The 12,445-nt window shown below is 47.5% G+C and overlaps 1 protein-coding gene across 1 annotated transcript in view; it reads left to right on the forward strand.

The window, feature by feature from the left end:
- The window catches only part of Smoc1 (SPARC related modular calcium binding 1), a 166,212-nt gene that overhangs the window by 112,580 nt on the left and 41,187 nt on the right, over nucleotides 1-12,445 (forward strand). Inside the window, exons 4-5 of the mRNA XM_059279074.1 lie at nucleotides 341-440; nucleotides 2,511-2,558. Of these exons, the coding sequence (XP_059135057.1) occupies nucleotides 341-440; nucleotides 2,511-2,558 (148 nt within the window). The remainder of the gene's footprint in view (nucleotides 1-340; nucleotides 441-2,510; nucleotides 2,559-12,445) is intronic.

The raw sequence follows: 12,445 nt of genomic DNA on the forward strand, positions 1-12,445 counted from the left end.
GAAGGGTCCTGTCAATCCCTAGTGGTGACATTTCCACAGATAGTTGCTGAATTAGTTCGCAGCTCAGACTGTTTTACAGTTGGATGGGAGCATATGCCAGCTCTGGGGGAAAAGTACAGGTATTGGAGTAATACATCACAGGGTAACCACAGTGGGCCTTTCCCCATAGGCTCTCAGATGTTCACCTGACTGTTCTACCTGTGAGAGACATTCTGGGACAGATGTGGGAGTGGGAGTGGAGGGAGATTTTCTGATGTCCAGATGCCTGGAAAAGGGACGAGGGATGACTGAATGTGACCCGAGACTTACGATTCTACTCCTTGTCCACTTCTCTGAACAGGTGCAGTGCCATACTTACACGGGGTACTGCTGGTGTGTCACCCCAGATGGGAAGCCCATCAGTGGCTCTTCTGTGCAGAATAAAACTCCTGTATGTTCAGGTACCGTAGGAAAGGGTGGGAGGAATGAAAAGGGTTGGAGAGAGACTTGCTGGTTGGGCAAACTTTTAAAGGGTGGTGTGCTAAAGGAACCCTTTTCCAGATCAGATGGGTTCCACTCTACACTTGCTCCATAGTCAGCTTGATGAAGAGTGTCCATCAGTGACTGCGTATGTGTATGTTTATTTATTTTTGAGTTTATGTTTCTGGTCCATGATCTATTCCTAAGCATTGGTTACATACAGTCCCTTAGAGGTGAGATGGCATACATCTAGGATTTTGTTGTTGTTTGCTGCCTGTAGTGGGTCTTGAAGTGCATTATTGGTATTGATTTTAAAGTTGCATGAGGGTTCAACACCAAAGGCTTCAATGATCGATTAGTGATGTCTGTCACGGACACCGGCATGGAGAGTATTAGCTTCTCTTCCACATCTTTGCCATCCTTGAGTATTGTAACGAACAGCAACCGAAGGCTGTTTTAACAGTGACCCATATGTCTGCCTGGTCATCTGTAGTGCCTGGGAGATTAAAAGGACTCTAAGTGTCAAAGCTTCTCCTTCAATATTCTGACTAGTCGGTGCTAGATCTGGAATGGACCTGAAATCCTTTGTTTGTATGAAGCTTTTCTGATAATTAGACAAGTTTGATAAAGATCCATTGGGTTTTTATCCATAGCAAAGATCGTGTTTTTCTGCTCCCAACTTTGTAGGCTTACAGAGTTTGCCATCAGGTCAGTTTTGTGGGATTGTGGGGTATGGATTCACACAAGCCCTGTGTTTCCCCCTCATTAGTAACTCCCTTAAGGTCTCCCTCAGAACAGCCAGTCTCAACCCATCCACTGTGTCTATTTTTTTTATTCTATTGCATTTTTACTTAGTCCCACTTTTTAGTGCAAGCGAAAAATAAAATGTTATGCTAAAGCCTGCTTCCAAAGGTCTTCAGTCTATGTTAACTTTTCCCTGGTTTTTAAATTTGTAAAATAAAATTTGTTCCCCCTTTAAAAAAAAAAACAAAAAACAAAAACAAAACTGGCCCTTCTGTTTAAAAAGGAAAGTAAGTGGCATGGGTCATAAGAATGTATGTAAGAATGTATGTTAGGGATCAAAACTTACAGGCCAAAAGGGAAGTTTACTTTATTTGTGGTTTACACAGAAACTGGAAACCTTAATTGGGTTAGGGTGAGGAGGGGCAGGACTTGGCCCTCCTTGCAAATGACCTGGAACACTTCATTTAAAACAAACAAATGCATTAGACACAAGCCCCCCTGCAGGGTAAGATAACAGAATCCTGAGAGAACTAGTGTATAGAGAAGGAGTATAATGTGGGTTAGGAAAGTTTTCTCTTGTGGGCAGGATCTCCACAGAGGGCTTTCTATGGAGTAGGTTTTCCCTGCACATGTGGCATTAGGCTTTAAGGAGAAGGCAGGTGCCACAGAGCCAGATCTAGATGATGGGTTCATGTGGCATCCCAGAAGAGATAGGGCAAATGTTTGGCCAGCATGCAGGTTGCCCCCTCCTTGAAGAACAGGCTGTGTCTAGAAAATTGTTTCCATGCCTCAGACTGTTTGGCCCATTCAGTACAATTGGGCCAACAATTTTCTACTTAACGCAGACGGAAAATCACCGATTTCCTGCCCTGACCAGCAAGGGATGTCAATCATTGCGTTTTCAGTAAGAGGGGGTTTCTTTTCAGTTGGCCCTGGTGACTGGATATGGGTCAGAGCATGGAGCTGGTGAGAAGAGGGGGCGTGCAGGGGTGTATGAGTGGGGGACAAATATCAGAATGTTTGAGTTACATGGATGTGGAGTTTTATAAAAACCCGGTCAAGATTGGTTCCAGGGAACCTGGAAATCATAGTTCATCTCAAAACAGTCTGGGTTATCAGTGACATTGATGTTAAACAAACCCCACTCGACATGCATGTGCACACCAACTTTGTATATAATATCCCCGGTGTGTATACAATACATATATACATGACCATGTACTTATAACATCAGGCTCCGCCAAGTGTTTGACGGAAACCAACCACAGTACGATCTGAATGTTGTGCTTCTGTCTCTCTTGCCCAAGGTGCAGTCACCGACAAGCCTTTGAGCCAGGGTAATTCAGGAAGAAAAGGTGAGTGGAGTTTTATGCTGCATCTGAACGTTTGCTTTGAAAGCTAGTTTGAGCAGGGGTTCTTAGCTGAGAGAGAGGGAGCCTGGGGTGAAGACTAAGCATGCTTCATGTTTCCAGTTTCCTGAAGCACTAGATGGAAGGATGGCCCAGACAGTGGTGATGACCCAGCTGTCATTGTTTCTGAGGAAGGAGCAAAAATGTAGGGCACAGAGTTGGGTAGGGACCCTTATGTGAGCCCCATGGATCTGTCTCTGCTCTCTGGGAAGTTCAGTTGACCAACTACCAACATGTCTAGTGTTTGCTCGAAGAGGAGGATCAAGGTAGGGTACTCACGTCTACCCTTGGCCCTCCCTGTTTGTAGACTCATTTGAGTGTCCTCCCCTGCCATTTTCCTTGAGAGTGTGTTCTAGTGTGTCTAGAGTCCCTTCTTGAAGGCCAGGCTGACGTCATGGTATGCAGCCAGTGCCGTGGCCCTGAAATTCTCAGCCATGTTGTTTTGATACCAAGAGGGCGGTGGCGTGTACACAGGGGTGGAGGAGAGACATGCCCCATGAGTGTCTGCTGCCAGGCCTTGTCACCCTCAAAGCGTCACATGGTTTGTGTGATACTTATCATTTGGCTTCCATAGCAAGCTGAAGGTTTTGATTCTTTTGTTTAAACCTAGAACAACATTAAACAGCAGATTAAACACTACTATTACAAGTCAAGAGACAGACAGACAGACAGAGACTGTGGTAGAGAGGGTAACGTTCTCTATTTTAAACTTCTAATGACAATTTTGCCCCCTCCTTTTAACAAAAGACCTACATTTTTTTCCAGTCTGCTTCTCCTATTTTACATAGCTGATATTTGTCTGAGGACTGTTTAGTGGACCCTGGCATGCAGCGCTGGTCCCTGCAGTATGCTGCCTACCCTTTCCGGCTTGGAAGACAGTCCGAGACCTAGGGCACACAACTGCTACCTCCTGGGACAGCACACACAATGACCTGGAAAGCAGCTAGCTAGCCATTTTGTCACATGCACAGGTGTGGCCGAGCTTCCCTCTACCTCAGGCTGAATCTGAGGCTTCCCATCTCACCTTGGCTCTGGAAACTACATGCTCATAAGAGTCCCCGGTGGGGAGGGTACTGTGAATCAGCGTAAAGTTCACTGTGGGCCACACACACACAGCCACATGGAGACCGGGGCAGCCACTGGCTTCTGCCACCACACTGAGGATGAAAGTGGAGGATCAGAGAAGCTGTTTTCCTGAGATATGGTCCTCAGTGGAAGGTGGTATCACCACTGTCCGAAAGAGTGGGCCCGCAGGTGGGTGACTTCTCTTCCCCTGAAGAAGGAAGGTGGGAAGAAGGGAGCAGATACCTTTCCAGGTCCTTCCCAGAGCTGAGGACGCAACCAGGACTGCTATGACAGGAAAGTGGAGGTGAGGGCAGGGGTGTCCTCTGTAGAGGCCTGAAGTCACCAGGGCTGTCGGTGGCATGTGCCTGGAGGGTTTGGGAAGAGGATCTGCTTTCATTCTGCTCACGGTGGGATGAGGAGCTTCAGGAGCCTCAGCTTGCTTCTGAGGACCTCTTGGCAGAGAAAAACTGTTGACAGTCATGTATAACTGACCACCCATCAAAACTGATCCTTCCCATCAGAAGGAATGGGGGGGGGGGGGAGCATGCAAGGTGCTTATAAAGCATGCTGTCCAGAAAGGCTGGCTGGGAGATTTGCATTCTTTTCTGGATAGCAAAGGGTTCTCCGAGCTGCTGTAGCCTTGTACCTAATGGGTAACAATGCTGGATAGCTCGTGGTCACCCTGGTTCCTATTGAGCCAGCTGGAAGAGGGCAGGTGGACTGCAGATGGGATTTCAGTAGATAGCAGTGAACACCATTTGTCCCCTCTTAGACCAAGGTCAGCCAGCCGATCTGGACGCGGGCTCAGGAGCCTGACTCCTGCAGGGTAATACAAAGAATGAAGCCTCCCCCTAAAGTAGTGCCTCTCAACCTTCCTAATACAGGTGCGACCCTTTAATACAGGCCCTCCTGTCGTGGTGACCCCCAACCATAAAGTTATTTTGTTGCTGCTTCATAACTGTAATTTTGTTATGAATAGTAATGTAAATATCTGATATACAGGATATCTGATATGTGACCTCCCCCCCAAAGGGGTCACACCCCACGGGTTGAGAATTACTGCCCCAGTGGGAGAAGTTACTGTCAGCTCCCAGCTTTTTGCTTTCTTGCTGTGATGGATGGCTTATTCCTCTGGCAGAGTTCCCTGGAGGCAAAGGACAGGGGCGAGTGGTGGGTGGTGTGTGTTTGGTCTCACTCTCCCCCGGAGATCTGAACTCTGCCCAGGGGTCTCATTTTCCCTCCACTTGGAGGATCAATTTAGGTACAGGATCCTCTTTTCTTTGTCTGCCATAGGCATAGAGAGAAGGCAAGCTTGGGGCCACCTGTAGGAAAGGCCACTTGAAGTCACACCTGCCTGGGAAGCCAGAGTTTGAAAGGGGACAGAGTGTGAGAGGGCATTGGTAATATCCTGTGTCGACCTGCCGAGTTCCTCTTTCAGCTTCACTTAGGAGAGGAATGTGCTCTGGAGGGCAGCAGGTGGGGCCACACAAAGGCCCCTTGTCTGAGCTCATGCCCACATGTGGCTTCTCCCAGAAGGCATCTCTCTAGAGTTGGGGCTTGCCAGCCAAATGATGTTGGCCTGGCCCCTGGGAGTGCAAGGAGTATGGTTGGAAAGGAGGCGTGGCTATAGGTCTGTGGGTGTGAGGGATGTGGGTGCAAGGCAGGGATGGGACCCAGCTTCTCTCTTCCCCTAACTCTCTTGCCTTCTTGAATATGCCCCACTGATGGGCTGGGAAGGATCAGTTCTCTCTGCCTGGAAGGAATGAAAAGACGTATTGTGCAGACCGACCGCTCCGGAGTCTGGTCGCCAGCCAGGAATTAGGCCTTGGAAGGAGAAAGGCAGAGTGCAGGGAGCTGGGGGTGGAAGACCAGAGAGATAGCAGCATGAGGGAGGGAGGGAGGGAGGGAGGGCAGGCAGCAGCAGGTCACTGCTGCTTGGCCAGACTGGGGGGTCCGGGTTCACAGGTGTGGGGCCCGAGGGAAGAAGTGGGGGAGGGGGGCATGTTATCTTCCCCAGATGCGCGTGCTGAAGGAGGGGAGGAGGGGTCACAACTTCAGACTCTAGACTTAATCCCCTGGAATGTCCTCTCTTCTCTCTGTTCTTTGTGCCCCTTGCGTTTAACGGACTCCTTTATGGGCACATGTGTGGTAATTAACACATGCAGGGTAGGTCCTGGGCCATGTGTTTGAGTTTCAAATATCCATTGATCTGGGGCAATTCCATCCTGCTGCCCCCTCCTCTTCTCCTCTGGTCCTGGTCCTTGAAGACAGATGGGGGTGGGGGGTGGGTCCAGGGGGCTGGTGCACATGTGCCTTCACGGTGTTTTATTAATGCCATGTAGGCATACCTGAGGAAAGGAAGAGGACCCCAGGCAGTCCCTCTAAGCCCTGACCACTCTACCGCTTAAACAGTTGAAGGCTGCAGGGGCTGAGAGAGGGACTGGTTTTGGGTTTTCATTGATGTAGTCCAAGGGGAAGTGGCTGGGAAGCAGGCTGTGTTTCCTGGTCATTGACTGATCCAGAGCAGACTGTGTTGAAGCCTGTGGGCTTTCCTGAGCGATCTCCTTTGGGGCTGAGATGTGGAGAACTCTAGGTGAGCCGGCAGGATAACACATGGCAGGAGCTGGCTGCAGGACCTGTGAGGTCCCAGGGTGACAATTCCCAATCTCTCAGAGGGGACTGGGGAGTGATAAAGAACGGTGGGTGGGAGGACCCCAGACAGCATGTACAAGGTGGGTTTTAGTGGTTCTTAGGAGTGTCCCCTGAAGACTCAGAATCACAGAGTCCTTAGGGCTGAGGCTGTCACAAACGGTAAGTGAAAACCGAGGGTCATCAGAGAAAGCTTTCTGAAATTTTCCCGTTTTCCTGTTAAGAGGTCTGGGAGTTTGCTGTTTAAAGATCAAGTGAGGAAAGCAAAACCATGAAGAGTCTCTGCTTAAATTTTCCTTTAGGAACTTCTGTGTTTATCCAGCCAGTCTTAGAATAGGGTAGAGCTCCCAAAGTCTAACTCACCTTTAATTGGTGGAGAGTTCTTTTTAATCCCTTATTGGCCCCTCCACAGTGTGTGGCTTGAGTAAGGAGTGAGTCACCTTCGTTTCCCCAAGGTCTCTGTCTATGTCTCTATTTTTAGATGCTCTGTGGAGTCTGGTCTGCAGAATGGTGCCATCCTGGGACCTGTGCCCCTCAAGAGGTGGATCAGAACGTATTGATGGGTGATTTAGGGCAGGGGTGATAGTCCCAGGTAAAAGGGACTCTGCAGTCTCCACCCTTGGCCTCACAGTTGGAGGCAAGGGCAGTGAGCATACCTGAAGGAGGTGTGCTCCAGGACCCTGTGAGCCAGGCTGAGGTGTACCAAGTTGGCTGTCCAGGGATACCCTACAGATGAAGCATCATCCTTGTGCATGTGATTTTAACCTGTACTGCTTTTGAGTGGAGACAAGCAATGGGTGATCTGTGTACACCCACTCTATACTGTCCTGCTGAGCAGAAGCATACCTCCACATCTCCAGTGCAGGGGAAGCAGCTCTTGGCTCTCTGTATGCATGTTGCTGCTGTGTTCTGTGCTCTATGCCACCTTAGCAGAGCTGGGGAGGTTAAATACCAGCTGTGTAGAGCTCAGTTTCAAATGGCGTGCACAAGTGTGCATGGGTGTTCATGCACATACAATGTCTGTCTCCTTTCTACAGTTGCCTGTTTTTTTTTCCTGCTTGGCCCCCATCTCAGTCGCCTCCCATATCTCAGCCCTTATTCCAGAAGGCTGAAGGAGAGCTTATGTGTGAGGAGTACTAGACTGAGTCTGAATCCCTGTCATTTCACATCTCCAAGGACTGGAAAGGAAATGGGATTTAAGGATCCAGAAGTTCTTCACAATCAAATGAGTGTTTGAGTCATTGGTGATATTAGTAACTGTTGGTATTTTGTGCATGCTTCTTTTATTGGGTAAATGTTTATTCGGAGCTTGCAAGGTTCAGATTTGTTTTAGCCACTGAAGCTATAGTCGTTAGTGAAAATGTTAAGAACCCTAGCCTCACTTTGTGAGGACCACATCAGGATTATTAGGTCCTCAGCCTTTTGTGACAGAGGCAAGCTTCAAGTGGACATGGACCTTCAAGGGACCAACAGTTTCTAGGTTCTTAGAATGTGTCACTTCTCCAGGGAAGGGAAGGTGGGTGGGTGGCCTCTTAGAACAGCTCTAGTTGGTAGCTGTTTTTGTCAAAGCCTCTGAGGAAAGACCCTGAGAGGAGCAGCCTGGGATGAGTATAGACCATTGACAAGTTCTGAGACTTCCTACCCTCTGGCTGACTCTTCCCACCCTCTGGCTGACTCTTCCCAGAACCTCTGAAGTCCAGGTGAGAGAACTCAGGCCAGTGGGAATAAGCTTGCTTGCTCATTGTTCCTGAGTTAAGTCCAAAGTTGAGAACACCACCTGAGAGACAGCCAGGAATAAGGCCCTGTGCTTGGATGTGTCTCAGGGCCATTCTTATTCCTTAGCCCCAGCTCTGAGGGCCATGCAGCTCCTGTGCTCCTGTAGTGAAGGTGGATGAACTGCCATTCCCAGGTCTCACTGAGCTGATTTTGTACCTGCAGGAAGACGGAGATGAGATTCAGGACCGCTTATCATCAAATTTCCATGCCAAGGAAATAGATCAGAGTAGCTAAAACACTTTTTTTTTTTTTTAAAGAAAAGGTGGGTGGAATAGTTTAATCTGTTTTAAGATATAAAGCTGTGACAATGAAGACAGTAGGGTGTTGGTGGAAGGACAGATACACCCAAGTCAATGGGGAAATAGAGAACCCAGAGATACCTACACCAGAATAGATGTCTAATAGAGAGACAAAGGCAATTCAGTGCAGGAAGGACAGGCCACCCAGCCAAGGGTACTGTAGCAACTGGCATCCACAGACCAAACACACAATAGAAAAACAGGGGCTGAAGAGATGGTCCAGCAGTTAAGAGTGCTTGCTGCTCTTCCAGAGGACCTGAGTTCAGTTCCCAGCACACACAGCAGGCACCTCATAACATTGGTAACTCCAACTCCAGCCAATCAGACACTGCCTTCTGGCCTCTGCAGACACCTGTCTAACACAGACATACATGTATATGCCTAATTAAAAATAATAAAATCAAACAAACAGAAAAATTGGAGCATTCTTAAAACCTCAACCTAAATGTCATGCTTTATGAAAAAAAAAATGAATTCGTAACGGATCATAGTCTGCACTGTGGAATGTAAAGCTGTTACAACTTTTAAAAGAGTCCTTGTGAAAAATTTTACCACTCAAGATGTGAGGAAATATTTGCAAAGCTTATGCCTGACACAGGCCTTGTGTCTAGAACATACAAACAGCTCTATAAACTCAACAGTTAGAAAAATTTTCGGTTAACAAGTGGGCAGGTTGTATGCACAGACACTTCACCAAAGCAGACCTACAGAGGGCTAAGAGCTGGTGGAAGATGTTCAACACTACAGGAAATGTAAATGAAGCCCATGGTGAGCTGCCACGGTTAGAAGGGTTAAAAATGGCCCTCATACTAAGTGTTGGGGAGGTGACAGAAAAGCCGCATCCCTCATACACTGCTGGTGAGGATTTACATAGAACAGACACGATGGAATGCTTTGGAAACTCCTTCCTCTTCCTCTCCCCTCCCCGTCTCCACTGCTCTTTCTCTCCTTTTTTTTTTTTCCATTCATTTGATAGAGTCTAGCTGTGTAGCTCAGGCTGGATCTTTAACTCATGGTTCTATGGCTTTAGCCTTCTAAGAGCTGGGATTAGAGGCGTGAACCACCCTCCCTGGCTGGAAGTTTCTGTAAAAGAAAAAAAAAATCCAAGCCTATACTTAACCCTAATAAATCAATTATATTTCTGAACAATTATTCTAAGGAACCAAAGATCCTTAAGATCTTTATTTTAAGGATCCACAAAATCACCCGTATATAATGTATAGCCGCTTCATCTATAATGTCAAAATAGAGACAACCCAAATGTCCTTCGGCAGGTGAGATGAGCCGTGTCAAATCTGTACCACAGATGATACTCAGCAGTCTATGTAACATCAACTTGGAAAGCTGTCAAGGGTGTTGTGCAAAGTGTGCTCGTGCATGCTTGAATACACACATGCGCGCGCGCGCACGCGCGCGCACACACACACACACACACACACACACACACACACACAAAGCCGATTTCAAAAGCTCAGACACTATACAATTCCATTTATACAATGTTCTAGAAATGACGAGACTATAGAGAAGGAGAACAAATGAGGAGTTGCCAGGTGTGGAGGAGAGAAAGCATGACCATAAAGAGGAAGCCCCACGGTAGCCTCCGAGGTGATGGGATAGTTCTGTATGACTCTGATGAGACATGGATCTATACGTGGATGAAATGATTCAGAGCTGCACACACCCAAACAAGTGCATGTGAAACTGTGGAGCTCTGGATAAGGATGGATGATGCCAATATCAGCTTCTTGATTTTGCACTATAATTTTGTATCTATATAATTACAGTCATCCTTCAGTATCCACGAAGGGGGGGGGGGGTTGGTTCTAGATCTCCCTAGGCTAGCTTTGAACTTATGATCCTCCTGCCTCTCCCTCCCAAGTGCTAGGATACAGGTGTCCACAAACAGCCTTGGTTTATGCAGTGCTCAGGACCAAACTCAGGGCTTTGTCATGCAAGGGAAGCACTCTGCCATCCGAGTTCCATCCCCAGCCCTCGTAGAAAGTGGAACATGACATTGTATTTGCATAAACAATTTGAGCGCATCTTTTACAATAAGAAGTTTTTAAAAAGTCGGTTCAGAGATCGATGTGAATCCGGTCTTCAACTGATTCACGTGTTAGAGGTGCCCCCCCCTCTCCCTCCCCCTCCCCCTCCCCCTCCTCCTCCTCCTCTTTTCTCTTCAACTTCCTTTTCTTTCTTTTTGTCTGTCTCTCCTCTGCATTCCTAGCTAGTCTTGGCTTTTTGTTCTTATTCAAAGGGATATGGGGACAATGCTTGCAAAAGCAGCATTAAACGTGTTCTTAAGTTGAAGGGGAAGTGTTTAGGTGGATAGAAACAGCTGTAAAACATAGACCTCTGGCTTCCAGCGAGCTGGAAGTGCCCAGACACACTCTGCTTTCACAGGTCAGCACAGGGACAACTTTCAGCCAGCTTAAGAGCCTCTTTAACCAGGGGCCATGCGTCTCAGGAGATGCAGAGGTTATCCAGTACTCCATCTTCCCGGTGTGACCAAGGCCAGCTGCTTAAAAGACTTTTGTAAACAGGATGCCCGAAGAAGTCACCTTTACTTCCATACTGGATTTTGAATCACATAAATATGGTCCCTCCAAAAGCAAGAATTTCTGGTTATACCAGGGTTTAGTTTATTCCCACAAGAGATAGACAGTGGTGTCATTAAAGAATATACAGGAGGGTCACAGTAGTTGACGTGGTTTGAGATGAGTTCAAGGATCCGAGGGAACTTGGGCTTGTTGAGGAACCTTCCACATCTCAGGTTGTGGGGGTGGAAGTTGCTGGTTTTTTGTTTTTTGTTATTTTTCTCATTGCTCAACACTCCACCTTGGGAAACCCCAAGAGATGCCATTAATACAGATTCCTCCTTTGGCCCCTTTGACACACTTGCTTTTGAAGGACCTGGAAGAGAAAGCTCTTTGTATGTGGTCAGAATAAACTCATTGTACACCCAGACAATTAACTCCTCAATGGACTTGCAGCCCCTTCAAAGGGCCAGCCCTGCTTCCCTGGATCTCTTGGGCTCTATTCAGTCCCTGAAGCACACCAATGTTTTGGGGTTTTTATTTTGTTTTGTTTGTTATTCTGAAAAGTCTTTCCTTGAGAATAGTCGGAGCGGATCAACATTGTCTTCAACCCAGCATTTGTCCCCCCCTCGCCAGCGAATGTCAATCAGAAATCAAAAAGCCAAACAGAGGAGGCTTTGAACGGTGTCATCGGGGGTCGAAGTGACTTCCAGCTGTCTGTGCGTGGGCCAGGCCTTCTCGCAGGGAAGGAATTGTGCTGTCACACACACCCACTGTCTTTATAGGCTCCCAGAGCCCATGCAGGGGCCGCACCTGCAAGGACAAGGCAGTGGTGGGGGCTGGGCAACCTTGGAAGGCCACATGCAGCGGCTCTGGGGCTGGGCAGTTTCCAAAGCTGCTCACTGCCTCTGAGGCCTGACTTGCACTCCAACTCTCCTTTCATCTGCCTGATGGCTTCCTCCTCCCTGGCTGATGGTGCAGACGGAGGAGGGGAGCCACCTGCCAGAAACTGAGCATTGCAAAATGTGATAATGGGATTGCGATGGTCGGTCGCCCTTGCGAAATCCCCTCTTTTGCCTTATTTGCTTATTTTTATTTTCAAATTTGTATTTTTTCTCCCTCCCTATAAGAAAAATTATGTTCGAAACCCTCCTCTGTTTGAAACACTGTTCCTCTCTCTCCCTCTCTCCTCTTGGTCTGGAAGTGTGTTTTGACATCAAGTAGAAATAAAGTCTTACTATTTGAGTTCCAAAAAACCAAATCACCCAGAATAAGCCCCAGGCAAATGAGATCATCACACACACACACAAGTAAACTTAGATTTGGGTAGATTTATCTTTAAAATATATGGACGAGTTCTTCCCCTCTTCAACTTAACCACTGATTCAATAACCTAGCGGCTGCCACCAGGGGATTTTCGCTAGTGACTCTGGCAGTCCCTCATTTTGGCTCGAAGAGCTTTTATTGAAATGTAACTTATCAGAAAAACAAACAAACAAACAAA

Source organism: Peromyscus eremicus, chromosome 14 (assembly GCF_949786415.1).
Source record: "Peromyscus eremicus chromosome 14, PerEre_H2_v1, whole genome shotgun sequence".
In the NCBI taxonomy this organism is placed as follows: domain Eukaryota; kingdom Metazoa; phylum Chordata; class Mammalia; order Rodentia; family Cricetidae; genus Peromyscus; species Peromyscus eremicus.